At 40.6% G+C, this 19,014-nt stretch overlaps 1 protein-coding gene across 2 annotated transcripts in view; it reads left to right on the top strand.

Annotated features, from left to right (window-relative positions):
* LOC125623224 (clathrin heavy chain 2) overlaps positions 1-19,014 on the top strand; it is a 60,943-nt gene that overhangs the window by 19,740 nt on the left and 22,189 nt on the right. For both annotated transcript variants that reach the window (XM_048822282.2, XM_048822283.2), the window contains exons 3-16: positions 2,028-2,296; positions 2,692-2,853; positions 4,003-4,116; positions 6,499-6,672; positions 8,090-8,287; positions 8,758-8,958; positions 9,093-9,245; positions 9,999-10,121; positions 12,900-13,037; positions 13,412-13,576; positions 14,612-14,792; positions 15,225-15,388; positions 16,891-17,016; positions 17,497-17,639. In XM_048822282.2, coding sequence (XP_048678239.1) covers positions 2,028-2,296; positions 2,692-2,853; positions 4,003-4,116; positions 6,499-6,672; positions 8,090-8,287; positions 8,758-8,958; positions 9,093-9,245; positions 9,999-10,121; positions 12,900-13,037; positions 13,412-13,576; positions 14,612-14,792; positions 15,225-15,388; positions 16,891-17,016; positions 17,497-17,639 — 2,311 coding nt within the window. The remainder of the gene's footprint in view (positions 1-2,027; positions 2,297-2,691; positions 2,854-4,002; positions 4,117-6,498; positions 6,673-8,089; positions 8,288-8,757; positions 8,959-9,092; positions 9,246-9,998; positions 10,122-12,899; positions 13,038-13,411; positions 13,577-14,611; positions 14,793-15,224; positions 15,389-16,890; positions 17,017-17,496; positions 17,640-19,014) is intronic.

Below are 19,014 nucleotides of genomic sequence, written 5' to 3'. Positions count from 1 at the left end.
AAGACAGTCTTGGTGTCGTTCCTTTATATACATAAAGACTCCATGAGCAAAATCAGCTTGCCTTAATCCTGCTAATATCGTCAGTTGAGGATATAGCAATTTATAAATATCTGTAGCCCTCCTAAATGTGTAACTAAAGCTTACAGAGGGGGCTGGTGAGAGTAGGATGCTTTCATAATCACTTAGCAGCTTCTGCCAGAGGAGGTAATGTAGCAGTGTTCTGCTTCTTGAAGTCTCTGTACTCATATGGCTTCTGATATCTTCAGTGATATAGTGACTTGGTCTTGGTGTCATGGGTAGGGCTTTTAGTATGTAGCTATGTAAAAGACTTTGAAACAAATCTTCAACCTCTGTAGTAAAAAGGCAAGTCTTTCTGGGTAATGCCTTGTTTGACAATATTCTTTCAAATACCTTCTCTTCTAGATGGTTGGGGTGCTTTGTCAATTATAAGCTGCCATTTGGGTAATGTGTGTTTTTGAGTATCAGTTTCATTAAAGGGAAGTCCACTTTACCCTTTTTGGGAAAAATAACTCCACCCGTTATTAAACTATAACTGCTAGTCCCTGGATAGTCCTATCTGGTATTCTGTTCCCAAGAGACCCACACTCATGCAATAGCCATATCTTAGACAATGCTGTCTTGGCTCCAGGCTCCAGTTTACTCTTTCCCACCCCACATTAAAGGAAAATCTCTACTTAAATTCCTGTTTAATTGCTGCCCACTATCATAGTTAAATATTACTAACCCTCTTATTGGAATGGGAATCCACTTACAGTGGTTAGATATGGTTATGGAGCTGCAAGTCAGGCTTGGCCTTTAGGAATTAAAACAAATGTAAAATTAATTTTACATTTGGCTTCTCTTGGATAAAAGGAATGAAGTTAAAACCAAGCTCACAGGGGCTTCTGCATGGAAGGTGACAAGGCATTTTCCTAAAAATCTAAGCCCCTCCCATCTATTTAGCATGGTAGATTCATCCCTGGAAATCTTGTCCCCCAAACTGGCAATGTGTTTTGTTTTGTTCTTACTTGGTAGAAGCTAATATATTTGCCCTCCAGACTGCTAATTGCAGCCCATACAACTATTGTGCTCTCTTGTAAATAGGTGTTTTTGGAGCAGAGCTGGGTCTGTAAAAGTGACTACAGAACCCTGTTAAGTGGGAATATGGGCAGACACTAGTGTCGTATATAAGTTGGAGAAACTGGGTATCTTTAATTAGTCCACTTAAATGGTACACGGAGAGCCTGCCTAGGTTGTCTTAAAACAAAACTCCTTTGAAGCAGATGTTAGGTTCTGACACTACTATAAACTTTGGACTTTCCAAATGTGAGCTGATAAATACCAGAATAAGCAGAGGCATGCTAATTGGAATGCTGTACATAATTTCACTAGACATTATGAACTATGACCTATATCTTTGATCTCAAACTTTGGTATTGAACCACTTATCAAGATAGTCCACATAATATGCCAGTGCTACTTGCTCACTGACTATTCTACCACACCCCTTTGTGTGTGCATATTTCCTTTTGAGTGCAACTTCATATCTGTGTAGCCGTAGGCACTTCACTATAGTTTAATCTTGATGAGGCAGTTACTTGTGACTTGGAGTAAAATGTTACCTGGTCAGTCCAGTCTTACCTCATAAGTCAGGACTTGTCTGTGTCCATTGATTCCCTTCTGTAGAACCCAATAAAGAGGAAACTTTTTTTGCATGCATTTAAATATAAAACATGTTGCCATAAAGTGTTCATTGCCTGTGCAGAAATTAATGTTAAATCTGTGTGGTGCAGCATCTGTCACAAGGTCATTGAAATGGCTTATACTGTAGCTGAAGTCATTCTGTTGGGGCAAAACTATGGCAACTTAACTATCTTTATTCTACTCATCTTTATTGGAATGTTTAAACTGGAAAACTAGCTTATTGTGGCTCAACTTTCTCAGCATACCTCCCAGTACATGCAAATTATAAGGCTGAGTATAATTTAATGTCCAGAGGTCTGATTCTTTTGTATCTCCCACACCAGCGGGGAAGACGCTTCAGATCTTTAACATTGAGATGAAAAGTAAAATGAAAGCCCATACTATGGCAGAGGAAGTGATCTTTTGGAAGTGGATATCGGTAAACACAGTTGCCTTGGTGACAGAGACGGCAGTCTTTCATTGGAGCATGGAGGGAGAATCTCAGCCCCAAAAGATGTTTGACAGGCATGCTAGTCTTGCAGGCTGCCAAATCATCAACTACAGGACAGATGAACACCAAAAATGGCTACTCCTAATAGGAATTTCAGCCCAGGTAAGGGACTCTTCAGAAAGTGCATTATGAATACAGGTATAAATAAGAGGACCATGCAGGAAAATAGGACCAAATTGGAAAAAGCACTTGTTTGCATCTCGTACTGACTGTAGTTTCTTAAGTTAAACAAAACTTAACCCTTTTTTCAAGTGTTCTGCAGTAGGTGGGAGACCTTTTTCCATAAATGTTTTCCAGCCTTTCAGAAGGATATACAACAGTGTATAAAAAAAATAAATAAATAAAAACTTGTTTTTGCTTCTGTTGTGCTGAAAGTATTAGTGGTTCAATTCCTATGCTCTTGATGCATGGGCAACTCTTAAATACTTGGAGATGTCAGCTTATAAATTTTTTTCCCTTTTTTCTCTTCTCTCTCCCACCCCCCCCAAATCCATTAGCAAAATCGTGTGGTTGGTGCAATGCAATTGTACTCAGTTGATAGGAAGGTTTCCCAACCTATAGAGGGTCATGCAGCAGCCTTTGCAGAATTCAAAATAGAAGGAAACTCCAAACCTTCCACGCTCTTCTGTTTTGCTGTGCGGAGCCCAGCAGGAGGCAAGGTAAAATCTCTAAACCATACTGACCACTTTCAAGCTAATGTAAATAAGTAACTTTGTCTTAGATACTACTGGAAGCTTTTCAAATTAAGACCAGTTGTTAAATACTTCTAATTGTGTTAATTTAATGCAATTGACTTCACTAGGGCTGCACTGATGAAATTAAACTGAGTTGACCCCTTGGTTTTTTTTTGTTTTTTTTTTGAGGAATGGTGGCTGTTAAAGTGGGTGCTGTTTACTTCACAGTAAAACAAAGCCTTGACTGAACAGTCTTCCACTTTTCTAAGGAACTTCATAAAATTAATGTACATATTGAAGGCAGTGAAATACCTCAATCTAAAGGTGCCTTTACTCTCAATCTGAATAAAGCTCTGTCACATCTTGTAGCATGGTTCTCAGCTGAACAAGCTCACTCTGCCTCTTGTAGGCCTTAAATTGATGGCAATTGTAATAATTCCACAGGGCTGCTAAAGCCTAACTGAGTCTCAGATATTATGACTCTGAAGAAATTAGATCCTTGTGCCTTAAATTAAAAGTTGATGGAGTTCTGATCAAACTTTCCAAAATCACAGAATACAGTAGATGTGCCACACTTGCTAAACTCTCCTGTAGTGTGGAGAACAACTACTTGGTTTTGATGGGTTGAATAACATTTCATTAGCTTCTTACAAGATGCAACATCCCTAGAAAAACCAAAAAAATTGCTTTTGGACTGAAATCTTGACAACCTGTTCATGGCAAACCTTTTGTTCCTGTATTGAACTGTTCAAGATGGTGTACAACTGAAACTGCCTAATCCAAGAGATGGCAGCAATGGTGTCTTAGAACAAGGCTGGTCCACTTTTAATATGTGTCTGGGCAGTGCTTTGACTAATGATTTGGAAAATGAGAAATGGTTTTGTCAAAAGCACAGAGCTTCTCACCCTCTTCTAAAAGTTATTAAACCAAGCATTTTGGACAACTCAAGTTCTAGAATCATGAATATTGGCTTAAAATCTTCATGGGTAAATTGCACAAAAGGTATTGAAACAGTTAATTGCCTGGTCTGTAGCTTGTTTGGGAAGCTATAGTTGGATAGAAACTACAACTTGTTTCGTAGCAGGATTTTGCTTACAAACTTTGTCTTGGTGACATGCAATTCCTTCTTCCCAGCTGCATGTAATTGAAGTAGGTCAACCTGCTGCTGGAAACCAGCCCTTTGTAAAGAAAGCTGTTGATGTGTTTTTCCCTCCTGAGGCTCAGACAGACTTCCCTGTGGCAATGCAGGTAAGGTGTATACAAGAGGGCACATGAAACCCATGTCAAGCTGTCTCCCGAACTAGCCAACATAAGCATGTATACTAGCATTTCACATACTGTGTGGTGGAGGATATGTTGTTGTAATATGTATATGGCACATCTCTGAATAGAATCCTAGAGTAAGTGACCTCTGTTCTCTTCTTGATCCCAAGAAGGTGCATTCACTTCAGGCCATGCTTTCAGTGGGGTTATCCACTTTTTTATGTAGAGTTGCACATGGAGAGCTGACTGAAATAACAGCACTTTTCATGGGGAATTAAAAGTTTGGGAATTTTAGACTGTTTTGGCTTTCAGCTGCCCAAAAACAAGGACTTTGACCAAACACTCTTGATTTTTTTTGGCTAGAATTTCAGTATAGAAAAACCTAATTCTCCATTTTATGAACTAGCTGGGAGTCCTTTAGGAATCAAACCTCACTTAACTGAGTTAAACGGTATCAGTCAGCCTTCCCTGTAAAGTGACTTCACCATTGCTTCATAGATGTCACTGTTAAATCAGCCATGGATTTACTCTTCTGTAACACAACCAATGCTGGAAGCCTAGCTCTCTCTAAAGGTAGAGATCTGAAGTGCAGCCTGAGGAAGACCACTCGACATAAGTCCTACTCCTCAAATGTAGTATTCCAAAACTGCTTCTAATCCACTTCTGTAAAAATTGAACTTCCAATAAAAAGCACCTCACTGGATACAGAAACCTCAAGTTGCCATTACACATGTGCATTCTATTTCAGAAATTCTCCTACCTATCCAAATACAAACTTTAAAGTCTGCTGAAATGAGCTGTAGTTTTGTGACTTAGGGATAAAAGAATAAGGAATAAGAACTGCAGAATTTCTCCGTGGTCAAGTCATGCTTACTCATCTAAGATGGGGAGACGAGTACTGTTCCTGCACCTGCATATCTGTTGGGATTGCTTAGTAACTCATGAAGTCCTGTCAACCCAAAGGACTATGTTAAGCTATGTATGTTGAACATACATGTGACAAACCTAGTGCTATATTACTCCAAAAATTCACTTTGAGGAATAATCTCAAAACTAAATTGTTTATACTGATGGGGAATCAACTCTTAGCGGAGTAGTCAACTTTAACAGCTTGACATTTGGATTTCATTTTTTAGGTTAGGTATAATCGTATATCGGACTTTACAGTAACGACTTTCAGTGACAGCCTGAGAATTGCTTTCTGTACTACAGTAACACCTAGGGATCAAAATCCTAGGTCAGGGCCCCATTGTGTTAGGTGCTAGCTTCTGCTCAGAGCTTGCAATCCAAGCATATGACAGATTATGAACTGTATGGTAAACAATGATCACAGCAGAGATTTTAAGTTAAGGAGAAGATCTTGGCTGCTTAGTATGTCTTGACAAGGCAAATACATACATCTGCACTTAAATTTGATAGGCACATGATGGTGCAAGAAAACAATAAATAAGCCATTGCATTTGACTCCTAGATTTTTCTAGATGGTGTCATTCAATATCACCACTCCTTACTGGATGTAATTCCCACTTCCTTTGTTCAGCTCTCATGATTTGAGAACTAGCATAAGGAGTCAAATTAATCTCTTAACCAGATTTGTCTCTGAATTTTTGTAGTTTTCCACTATAAGTTGCAAAAGTGCTAAAATGTGAAATTGCCAGCTAGCATAGTACAACTTTTTAGCGGAAGATGCTTGTTTAATTTTAGGTGACTAGCTATAGTGAGCAAATTTGGCTCTCTGATCTTGGGTAACAATAGACAGCTGCTTCTTAACCTAACAGGATCAGTGGATTAAAAAATTTCACAAGCAGTTGTATACTGGTGGCTTTACTTCCATTTGAGGCTTTGTCATAAGCCATCTCAACACCACTGCTTAACATGTCTCTGAATTAATGTCCAAAAGTGAGACTTGCAAATTTTACAACTACATCGAAATATTTAGGTTTTAGGTTAGTTGATCGACTTCTCTTCTAGGAAGGCGAGCCAGATTTGAATAGAGAACAATGGGATTGTAGTACTAATGTTAACACTAACTGAAACTCTTAATGCAGATATTAAAGCTTGCATAATTAACATTCTTGCTTAGCCATGCGACATCCTAGCTTAGCCATACCTGGGATATCTTAACTTCTGCCTTGGAGACAGATGTCTTCTACCTGCCACTAGTATGGAATTGCAGTTCTGTAAGTGACCAGCAGGATTGTTACACTCCTTCCTTGCAAGCTGAGAGCTTACAGCTGCATCTTCCCCTTTTGCCAGCCAAACAATATAGTGAGAATATTTTCCTTCTACACAGCACTGCCGTAGGTTTCTTGTAGCTTGATTTTTGACAGCTCGCTGAAACTGTATATTGTCTTTCCCTTTTGGCAGATTGGAACTAAGCATGGCGTTATCTACCTGATCACAAAGTATGGATACATTCACATGTATGACTTGGAATCTGGAGTGTGTATTTACATGAACCGTATTAGTGCTGACACAATCTTTGTAACTGCTCCTCATGAACCTTCCTCTGGCATTATTGGTGTGAATAAAAAAGGACAGGTAAATTGGGTTCTGTTGGCTCTTGAGCCTCTTAACTGAGCATAGGAATACTCTAGTGACTTCTGCGCAGGACAACTAAAGGCATAGTCAATACCATTTATCTAATCAAGAGTACCCCACACTTGTTTAGATGATGATAATAATATACCAAGGATTAGTTAAGATCTCAGACCTCTGATTTACAACTGTACAGGACAACACAACTGTACAGGAAAGTGTTTTTTGTAGTGTAAGGAGGAGCACAGGAGAACAATCTTCAAACTCAGTCGAACATTCTGTTCCCACAGTTCCTTACTGAACTTGAGAACTGCTCTCCCAGTTTTGAGCAAGATTGTTTTAAAAGGCAACTATATAGTGCATATGGCAGGCAGCTCAAGCGTGTTATGGTTTGTTCATTGTTTAGTGAATACAATAACAGGCTTTCCTGTATCTGGCCACTTATTTCTTGTGTGGTTTGACAATCCCTTCTCCACCTTCCTCTCCTTTTTAGTCTGATGGGAAATGGCAAGGAAACTTGCTGTGACTTCAGTTGACTCTATTTAGACCATGTATAATGCATATGTAGAAAATTGTTACCACAATCCAAGACACTCAGCATGCCAACTTGCAACACTAGCATGTACTTGGAATAGAAAAGTTCCTTTTAATGTGCAAAAGGTGTGCCACTGAATAGCTGCTTAAAGAACATGCCTTTCCAGATTTAGGGTGTAAAACTTTCCTTAATTAAATCTCAAAGGAAATCTAGCACCTGAAACTATTTTAACACTTATTTGCCATGATAGTGTTGCTGATTGATGTATTCATTGCTGGCATACCTTCATATATCCAGTAAAGTGAGCCATTGGACACTCCGCAAACTTCAGATTAGCGTTACATACTACAGTGTGTAATAGTAGAGGCCTCAGCCCAATTGTGATGGGCACTGTACAGACATAGCAGAATGCCCTTTCCTCAAAGAGATTATCTAGCTTAAAGCCTACAAAACTTTAGAGTAGTAGGAGAAACAATGTGGTGAAATTGCCCTCGGTTATCGGTTTTGTGGGTAGACCAGCGGTTCTCTAACTTTTGTACTGGTGACCCCTTTCACATAGCAAACCTCTGAGTGCAATTTACCCCCTCTTATAAATTAAACTCTTAATGTATTTAAGACTGTTATAGATGCTGGAGGCAAAGCAGGGTTTGGGGTGGAAGCTGACTGCTCAGAACCCCCCATGTAATAACTCGCAACCCCCTGAGGGGTCCCAACCCCCAGTTTGAGAACTCTTGGGGTAGACTGACAAGCTGAGTTCTGAGACACAAAACAAAGCTATAGTTCTCTGTTGATGAGCTGCTTGGACTCTTAATTCCTTTGCTCTATTACTTTGAGCTGCTATTTTCAGCAGGATGCTCCTGTTAAGGCTTTTTTGTCCTTTTCCAGGTGCTTTCAGTTTGTGTTGAAGAAGATAACATCGTGAACTATGCTACAAATGTTCTCCAGAATCCAGACCTGGGTCTGCGTATGGCTATCCGCAGTAACCTGGCTGGGGCAGAGGAACTGTTTGCCAGAAAGTTCAATACGCTCTTTGCACAAGGAAGCTATGCAGAAGCTGCTAAAGTGGCAGCATCTGCACCAAAGGTGAGTGCTTTTAAAGATGAAGACTAAGGATTAAAGGTGATGCTTATTCTAACATCCTAAATACACAACTAACTCTGCCGCTTGGCAGTTACTGCACTTTCAGTCAAAAGTGTCTTTATCTTTGAGTTAAAGAATAATTTGGGTTAATGTAATGTACAAAGAGTAAATGGATACCAATATGTTTCTAGTTGAAGAATCTAGCTTGTTGTGGACCCTGCAGAAGACTAGTAGCTTTTCACTAACAGCTTCGTTCTAGGTTGGGCATAGTATATAGAGAAGAGCATAATCAAAAGCCTCTCATTGTTGCATCAAAACTGATGGCAAATTTAAAAATACCCAAGACATCAGCATGTTTTGAGTAGGTTACTACACAAATAGTTCAGGTACAGGAAAGGCAAGGGTTATTCAGATGGATGTAACTGAAACCCTTTTTAAATCGTGGCTCTCTTCCCCTTCCCGGTATCTTTCAGGGAATCCTGCGTACCAGTGATACTATCAGGAAGTTCCAAAGTGTACCAGCCCAGCCTGGGCAGGCTTCTCCTTTGCTGCAGTATTTTGGTATCTTGCTTGATCAAGGGCAACTTAACAAATTTGAATCTTTAGAACTCTGCCGTCCAGTCCTGCAACAAGGGCGCAAGCAGCTCCTGGAGAAATGGCTGAAGGAAGATAAGGTAGGCAAATGTTTTGGTTTAAACTTTGCTGCTGTATGTGTCTTGTGCCAGTAGACTATTACATGTTTATGTACTTGGTTCATCTTGACTATCTCATTTTCTGCCTAATCATCAAATGCTACTTCTGCTTTCAGCTGGAGTGCTCTGAGGAGCTAGGAGACCTGGTGAAGACAGCTGATCCAACCCTTGCACTCAGTGTTTACCTTCGTGCTAATGTGCCAAACAAAGTCATTCAGTGCTTTGCAGAAACTGGTCAATTCCAGAAAATAGTGCTCTATGCCAAAAAGGTAAATGTTTTTGTTACAGGAGTAAGATTGTGTAATACCTCTACTGCTAGACTCCTAGTACATATCTGTGTGCAGTACTCTAACCTCTACATACTCTGGGTATCTTCCATGAGATAAGACAAGGACTTAAACATTTCAGAGTCTGTAAAGCTGATAATCAGTTGAGAGCTGCCTTGCTCAATTTTCATGTTGACACTCATTTCTAAATGAATGCTGATACAGTTCTGTCATGTAGCAGGACTAAGCATCAGCTTAGCCCATGAAGAATCTGAACTCCAAAACTCTCTCTATTTTGGAACACTGGAGAACATGGCCTTAGAAACCAGCTATATAATAGAGACTGAACTGGGAAGATAATATCTGCAGTTTCATTTGTGATCACAAATACAGTAACTTGCTTGTCCTTTGTCTCCCCACCTTAAACTTTGGACAGCAGTTGGTCTAAAGCATTCCCCACAGACTAGTCTTCAAGTGTAGAGACTGAGCATCTCTTCCCCAGTTGGAAACATAACCGTGTAGACTAGCACAAGCTTTTAAAATCTGTCTTAGTTATTAGTGTATGTGGAAACGTTAAACACTCTTTTCACAGCTTGGGATGTGATAGTCTTGTGTGACTAGGTTGCATTGTGCGGGGAATAAACATGTCTGCAACAGGTGTCACTGAACTACAGTATGAATTGTGAGCAGAAGCTTGTAAATTCCTAAGCATTTCCAGGGAGCTTTGACTACTAAAATTGTGTGTAATTGTTCTAGGTTGGCTATACACCAGACTGGATCTTCTTGTTGAGAAGTGTGATGAGAGTCAGCCCAGAACAGGGACTGCAGTTCTCTCAGATGCTGGTGCAGGATGAGGAGCCCCTGGCTAATATTAACCAGGTAAAAATGTGAAGCTGGTAATGACTTAGTTTAATGGACATGTAGTCCCATCTGAAACTAATGGCGTGTTTGTAAAATGAAGTCCAATCCAGTGAACTTTGCTATACTCCTAGGATTTGAATTAGCTTGATTTGGGCTGGCCTATGGGCATACAGTGTCTCTAGTAACACTAACTTCAGAAATGGCTGTAGATTGAGTTCTGTGGATCTTCTTGGCTTTCGCAAGGAGAACAGCACGTCTTACATAGCAAGTTTGCTATGCTGATTGATGGGGACTGCCAAGCTTCAAATCCAAATCGCACCTGGAGCTGCAGCTAGCCAGAGATGTCAAGAGTAACAAGAAGGGTTTCTTCAGGTATGTTGGCAACAAGAAGAAAGCCAAGGAAAGTGTGGGCCCCTTACTGAATGAGGGAGGCAACCTAGTGACAGAGGATGTGGGAAAAAGCTAATGTACTCAATGCTTTTTTTGCCTCTGTTTTCACTAACAAGGTCAGCTCCCAGACTGCTGCGCTGGGCATCGCAAAATGGGGAAGAGATGGCCAGCCCTCTGTGGAGATAGAGGTGGTTAGGGACTATTTAGAAAAGCTGGACGTGCACAAGTCCATTGGGCCGGACGAGTTGCATCCGAGAGTGCTGAAGGAATTGGCGGCTGTGATTGCAGAGCCATTGGCCATTATCTTTGAAAACTCGTGGCGAACGGGGGAAGTCCCGGATGACTGGAAAAAGGCTAATGTAGTGCCAATCTTTAAAAAAGGGAAGAAGGAGGATCCTGGGAACTACAGGCCAGTCAGCCTCACCTCAGTCCCTGGAAAAATCATGGAGCAGGTCCTCAAAGAATCAATCCTGAAGCACTTGCATGAGAGGAAAGTGATCAGGAACAGCCAGCATGGATTCACCAAGGGAAGGTCATGCCTGACTAATCTAATTGCCTTTTATGATGAGATTACTGGTTCTGTGGATGAAGGGAAAGCAGTGGATGTATTGTTTCTTGACTTTAGCAAGGCTTTTGACATGGTCTCCCACAGTATTCTTGCCAGCAAGTTAAGGAAGTATGGGCTGGATGAATGCACTATAAGGTGGGTAGAAAGCTGGCTAGATTGTCGGGCTCAGCGGGTAGTGATCAATGGCTCCATGTCTAGTTGGCAGCCGGTATCAAGTGGAGTGCCCCAAGGGTCGGTCTTGGGGCCGGTTTTGTTCAATATCTTCATAAATGATCTGGAGGATGGTGTGGATTGCACTCTCAGCAAATTTGCGGATGATACTAAACTGGGAGGAGTGGTAGATACGCTGGAGGGGAGGGATAGGATACAGAAGGACCTAGACAAATTGGAGGATTGGGCCAAAAGAAATCTGATGAGGTTCAATAAGGATAAGTGCAGGGTCCTGCACTTAGGACGGAAGAACCCAATGCACAGCTACAGACTAGGGACCGAATGGCTAGGCAGCAGTTCTGCGGAAAAGGACCTAGGGGTGACAGTGGACGAAAAGCTGGATATGAGTCAGCAGTGTGCCCTTGTTGCCGAGAAGGCCAATGGCATTTTGGGATGTATAAGTAGGGGCATAGCGAGCAGATCGAGGGACGTGATCGTTCCCCTCTATTTGACATTGGTGAGGCCTCATCTGGAGTACTGTGTCCAGTTTTGGGCCCCACACTACAAGAAGGATGTGGATAAATTGGAGAGAGTCCAGCGAAGGGCAACAAAAATGATTAGGGGTCTGGAACACATGACTTATGAGGAGAGGCTGAGGGAGCTGGGATTGTTTAGCCTGCGGAAGAGAAGAATGAGGGGGGATTTGATAGCTGCTTTCAAGTACCTGAAAGGGGGTTCCAAAGAGGATGGCTCTAGACTGTTCTCAGTGGTAGCAGATGACAGAACGAGGAGTAATGGTCTCAAGTTGCAGTGGGGGAGGTTTAGATTGGATATTAGGAAAAACTTTTTCACTAAGAGGGTGGTGAAACACTGGAATGCGTTACCTAGGGAGGTGGTGGAATCTCCTTCCTTAGAGGTTTTTAAGGTCAGGCTTGACAAAGCCCTGGCTGGGATGGTTTAACTGGTAATTGGTCCTGCTTCAAGCAGGGGGTTGGACTAATGACCTTCTGGGGTCCCTTCCAACCCTGATATTCTATGATAAGGAGAACAGCACGTCTTACATAGCAAGTTTGCTATGCTGATTGATGGGGACTGCCAAGCTTCAGTCAGGAAGGCTGCTGCTGTTAGCCCTAATTGGCAGGAGAAGGGAAAGACTTCCATTCAATGGGCAAACTAGTCCCCAAAGACTGATCTAGATAACTTTTGAGGTCTTTATTGTAAAAACAAATGGGCACTGGACACTGAAACCCTTTTTCTTTAGGGAAATAGTCTAACACTTATGAAGTAGAATACTATAACTTGTAAGTAAATCTATCAAAGTTGCTCCACTTACTGGTTATCAAATACTTGTTTGATACATCAGCCAAAATGACCTGTCATCAAATTCAGACACGAAAAATACAGGTCTGAATTCTCCCTGGTATAGAGTGAATAAACATTTTAAGGTAAGTCAGTTTGTGAGAACACTCTCTCTACAGGTAAAATGTAAAGTAGAAACACTACTCCTGCAGAAGTACAATGCTAAAAGCTTTAATCTAAGTTAACAAGTTGATAACTTAGAGGTGCTGCATATGTCATGATGGCTCCTTTTTGAAGATCAGCTGCAAGACTCCTGTCTTATACTCAGAATTGTATAAGAACTTTATGTGGGCGAGTGACTTTTTTTTTTTGATTACTGTCTACTTCAGATTGTAGATGTATTCATGGAGAACAGTCTCATTCAGCAGTGCACTTCCTTTTTGTTGGATGCTTTGAAGAATAATCGCCCTGCTGAAGGACACCTTCAGACACGTCTGCTGGAAATGAATCTGATTCATGCACCACAGGTAAGATTCCTCAACCTAGTCTTCTTAAAATAAGTCTCATTCACCATTTTCCTTCACCCTTTTCTTGAAAAACAAGCATATTTTTAGAACTCCAGGCAGTTTTTTTTAAATGCCTATAGCTGGAGATTGCTACCATCAAAAGCACTGACACAGCATTACTATGGAGATACCTATTGTAAGGGTGTTGTAGAGTTTTTTTTTTAAATAAACATCTGTAGAAGTGCAGTGCAGTTGACTGACTTTAATTGTTACTCAGTGTGGTCTGTTCCCAGTAACTCTCCTTTTTATGTAGTTTTCCTTACATCATGATATTCCTTGACTGTGGATGGAAACTGGAGGCTTAAAGTTCAAGGAAAAATTGTATCCCCTCTTAGGTTGCTGATGCCATCCTTGGAAACCAGATGTTTACACACTATGATCGTGCTCACATTGCCCAGTTATGTGAAAAGGCAGGCTTGCTACAGAGAGCATTGGAGCACTACACTGATCTCTACGATATAAAGCGTGCTGTAGTTCACACTCACCTCTTGAACCCTGAGGTAAGACTGGCTTCAGCTGAGTTTTACTTTGTGCATTAAGTGTAACTAACTACATTTCTCATGCTGTCACTTAACTATCTGTAAACTAATGCACTTTTCAGAGGGAAAGTTTAAAGTAATACATAGCTTTGCAAGCACATGTAACGAAATCCCCTAGACCAGTGGTTCTCAACTAGGGGTATGTGTATCCCTGGAGATATTCAGAGGCCCTCCACAGGGCACAACAACTTATCTAGATATTTGCCTAGTTTTACAACAGGCTACACAAAAAGCAATAGCAGTCAGTACAAACTAAAACTTCATACAGACAATGGCTTGTTTATACTGCTCTATATACGATACACTGAAATGTAAGTACAATATTTACATACCAATTTTTATTATAATATGGTAAAGAGAAAGTAAGCAATTTTTCATTAATAGGGTGCTGTAACATTTCTGTATCTTGCCTTTTTTTTTTTTTTTTTGTAAGCAAGTAGCTTTTAAGTGAAGTGAAACTTGGTGTACAAGACAAATCAGACTCCTGAAAGGGGTACACTCTGGAAAGGTCTTGGGCAGTGACTCTCAACCAGGTCAAATGAGTACCTTCAGTGACTGGCCAGTAGGTATTCAGCCATGCATCTGTAATTAACTTCAGGAAAGCCTTAATCATTCAAAGTCAGTCTATATTGCCAGTGGCAATTCTAAACCTGAAATTGGTCTCTTGGCAGCTCAAACACCTACCTGGTAAAACTAATTCTTGCCCACAACAAACATCATGTGGGTGTTCAAAACAATAAAAGTATTTGACTTGATGAACTATTGAGGTAATGTGTTGCAGAGTCCTTGTTGCTATCAATTTTTAGGCAGGTTAAAGAGATCAGCACTATTATCATGCCCAAATTCTTCCAAGTATGCGCTCCCTCCTGTTGCACATCTAGGACATGTACATATGTTTCCACCTGCCAACAGTGCAGAATGTAACTTCCACTTTCCTGCTGAACTTCAGTGAGGTATGTATACAACTACTAAAACCATTTTAACTTCTGTTCTTAGTGGCTTGTAAACTTCTTTGGCTCCCTGTCAGTTGAGGACTCTGTGGAATGTCTCCGTGCGATGCTATCAGCCAACATCCGACAAAATCTACAGCTCTGTGTGCAAGTAGCTTCTAAATACCATGAGCAGCTTGGCACCCAGTCTCTCGTGGAGCTCTTTGAATCTTTCAAAAGTTATGAAGGTGAGGTGCCCTTATGTTCTGAGGGAGGTACTTGCTTTCCATCTCTTTTGAGATGGAAGAAGAGTTGAGTGGGGTACTAGCTCTGAACTAGTACACAGCCTTTCAGTTGGAACCAAGCATGAGATTAACTGTAGTCTGGTGTTTGCAGCTATTTTGCAGAAGATACCTAGTTGGGGTGTGTGATCTCCTGGAGATCATACGCTATCTGGGTTGAGGAGGGCAACCATATGCATAACCGACAGTCTGAGTGTTCCTTTCAGCAGCTTTTCTTGTAGACTACTGGTGGGACTATTTAAATTCACCTGTCCTGTCTCACCACTTATTAGTGGCTTTGTTCCTTATTCATAATTATCAAAGCATGTAACTCCTCACCTAGGTGACAACGAGTTGAACGTTCATAGTTATAAGTTGGTAATCTCTCCTTCTTTCTAGGATTGTTTTATTTCCTGGGTTCTATTGTGAACTTCAGCCAGGATCCAGATGTCCACTTCAAATATATTCAGGCAGCCTGCAAGACGGGTCAAATTAAAGAGGTGGAAAGGATCTGCCGTGAAAGTAACTGCTATAACCCTGAACGAGTGAAGAATTTTCTCAAGGTAACTTTCCTGACTGGAGGCTAGAATAGTAGTGCATAGAGGGACCAAAATATTAGCTAAAAGTACAGGTATTGGTCTTAAGGAATCATACAGTGCTTGCATCTCTTGTATTTGCACTTAATTCTGTATCAGTCTTGGCTCTCAAATAGTTCCCTTTCACAAGGAGTACCGAACTCTTAGTTGTGCAAATTCTACACAGCAGTGAGAGGCTAGATGTCTAGCCAGTATCATTACCAGAGATAGCTGAGCTCTAACTTGTAATTTGTATTACTGTAGGCTTAGGCACTAGATGCTGTAAAAACTAATTTCATTTCTTTTAGATGAAATATGAAGCATTATTAAAGCCCAAAAGGTGGTCCTGGGCTAATTTGTACAGATAAGGCAGTATTAGTTCAAAGTAGCTGCATATTATCTTGGGCTGTATACTGATCCCAGTGTGACCAAATTTTGGTCTGCCATAAACACCAATAAAACAGTTTGTAAATATTTAGCCTTTATATTGGTTGCTGAATGTGTACTAGCCAGATCAGACTGTTCTAAGGTACTCCTCAGTCTTTTCTCAAGACTAAGCATGCCCAGATGTATGTTGACCTTTCCTGAAGTCTAGATTTTCTAGACCTCCTGACTAGATTTGCTCGCCTCTGGACTGTCTTTGATTTTGTCCACCTTTTCCTAAAGTTCAGTGCCCAAAACTGGACACTCTAAGCCAGCCCAGACTTCACCAGTGCCAAATACAGCAGAACAACTATCTCCATGTCTTGCATGACACTCTGCTGTCATTACACCCAAGAATGGCATTAGTTTTTTTGCAACTGCATCACAGTTAGCTCATATTCAATTTGTGATCCGCTATAACCCACAGATCCTTTTTAGCAGAACTCAAGGATGTTTCTGTGTTGTGTTTACCTCAGTTTCAGGGGAAAGTTACTTCCAGCTCTGGGTGTGGGGAAGCAAGCATTCTTTCCAGTGACTCACCTTATTAGTAAAATCAGGCTGCTTTTAATGGCCATTCTACAAGAATGGAAAAAAGTGTGACGTTTATGCAGCTTAGCCGAGGTGCATGGCCTTCCTTGCTTGAATTTTGGCTTCTAGATTCTTAACCTTGGTTTAAGTGGTTTTTTTTTGGGTGTCCAACTTGAGACTCCTTTTTAAGGGGCCTGACTCTCAAGTGCTGAGCATCCACTCTCTGCCAAGACCTTTAAAGGTAGATAGCTATGTGCATCCAGGATTTGCTAGTCACTGTTTTAAAAAACAAAAATAAAGCCCTTGACCTTTAAAGTAGAAATACACCTGATTTGGCTGGCTGTTTATGATGGAATACAATGGGCTCTTGAATATTGGAATCAAAGGATGAGACTGCAATCAATTTAGAGTCAGCATTTTTCTGAATGGTAGCCTTTTGCTGGTCCGAAATTAGGAGAACAGTTAAGGTGCTCTGCTGATGTCTCTGCATAATTTGTAAAGATAGTGACTCTTTCTATTTCCCTTCCCCAAACATTCAGGAGGCCAAGCTCACAGACCAGCTTCCTCTGATCATTGTTTGTGACAGATTTGACTTTGTTCATGACCTCGTTCTCTATTTATACCGCAACAACCTGCAGAAGTACATAGAGATCTATGTTCAGAAGGTAAAATAAAATCTCTTCTAAGGAATAAACTTAGAAAGGGACCAGTATGTACAGTGGGAGCTTTGGTTTACCTAAGGTTCTGTAGTTCAGAAGTGGTTGAGCTCCGTAAGACTTAAACCTTGTGTATTGGATAATAGAGCAGAATGAAACACCAAGATTTCAGTAAAGTGTTGCTTAATTCATCCCCCAGCACCCCCACCACCTTGTCACTAAAGTATGTTCTTGATTAGATTTTTTTTTTTAGGGGGGAGAAGGGGTCAGTCTCATAACTTATGACTATTCTTTTGGTGGTTTTTGTAGAATATTGCTAGTTAACAGCAATTTAGTGATAACTTGTACTTAAGTCTCACTTAAGAACACTTCAGATAACTAATTGAGGTGGTCCTGTTTCCTACATTTCTAAACATTAAATTTTTTTTTAAAAAATTTCTCCAGTTATGGCACAGCTCAAAAAAACATTCTTATGGGGGTTTATTCTAGGTGAATCCAAGTCGTATACCAGCAGTGATTGGAGGACTGCTTGATGTGGATTGTTCTGAAGATGTTATTAAGAACTTGATCATGGTGGTTAGAGGCCAGTTCTCAACTGATGAGCTGGTGGCTGAAGTGGAAAAAAGAAATAGGTAAGAATAGACTATAAAGGTACTCGGTGTAAACAGTCATTCCATTTGGCTCCAGTAAAAGGCTTCCCCCATGGTATATAGGAGTTGCATCCATTGCTCTAAGTCAATCCCATTTTGAAAGATCAAAGTAAAAATGATTTAAAGCAATTAATTTGGAGCTCGCTAATGTGTGGCAGTTCTCTTGACTAAGCAAAAGAATTCTGTATGTGGAGTTTCAAGAACATGAGTATGGCATGTAAGAGGGTGTCAGAGTATCTCATTTATTAATTCAGATCATGTATGGCAGTCTTAAATTCTGAGAATAGTTTTGGTCCCATTCATGAATATGGGAACTTGGAAAATCACCCCAGCCTTGTGTAATGGGAGAAGAAACAGCCCTGTGTCTAGACTTGAGTTTTGACATGGTAGTTGACTAGAACAAACCAGTAGCTATTGTATGGAAGTATACAGGGTAGATCGGGGGAGGAGGGGCTGTGTGTGTACACATATGAAATACACAATGACTGTGACTAGGTTAGTAGAACAGGAATGGAGAAGGGGCAACATATTGCAAATGTTGGGGCAATGTGGTTCTTCTGTCCTGCATCCCAAATTCGGGGAAGAAAAGAAATAACAAATAAGGAGGTCTACAAAGCCATCACAGAGCGTTGTCTGTCAGCTGAAGGACTTGTGTTTGCTGCAGTTTTTCTGCAAGTACTGGGACCAGGAAACTAATACCATATAGGGTGTACTAGCTATAAAAATATTATTTTGAGCCCAGTGGACACTTAATCACAAGCAAGAATTTGCTAAATCATCTCATTCTGAAAACTTCCACAAACTATTTCTATAATGCTCAAAGTATGTAATCCATGAAGTATCCTGTCACTATATCACTTAAATGTAAAGCCTAAATCACACTCTTCTCTCCTACTAAACCTTGCCATTCTTAACACTTCCAAAATTCATTTTGTTCCTGTCTTGCCCTACTGAAAATATCTGTGGTCTGGTTAATTCTGTCCTTTACCTAAGCAGAAGGTTATAGTAGTCATTAACCCAAAAGTCAGTTGCTAAAACTCTTTTCCTACTGCTTTTTAAGGGTGGGGTTTTTCTTCCCCGCCACCAAGTTTCTCCTCTAATTCCCCTGTTTTAAACTTTGAGTTTAAACTGCTGCTTCCTGACTTATCAATGCTTTTCAGACTCTGCCCTCTCCCAGTACAGCTGCTTTAACATCACACTTTGCTTGGAACAGTTTCCCAGTTGATGTATAGCATGTTCCATATGCCTTACTCTCAACTTGTTAAATGAGCACAATATTTTTAAAGTGAAGTCTCCTTTAAGGGACTTACTGTGCACAGATCACCTGTACGCTGACACTGCTTTATGAGTTAAAATT

Source organism: Caretta caretta, chromosome 15 (assembly GCF_965140235.1).
Source record: "Caretta caretta isolate rCarCar2 chromosome 15, rCarCar1.hap1, whole genome shotgun sequence".
In the NCBI taxonomy this organism is placed as follows: domain Eukaryota; kingdom Metazoa; phylum Chordata; order Testudines; family Cheloniidae; genus Caretta; species Caretta caretta.
The sequence above is the reverse complement of the archived record's forward strand: the minus strand, read 5'-3'. Positions and strand labels throughout refer to the sequence as shown.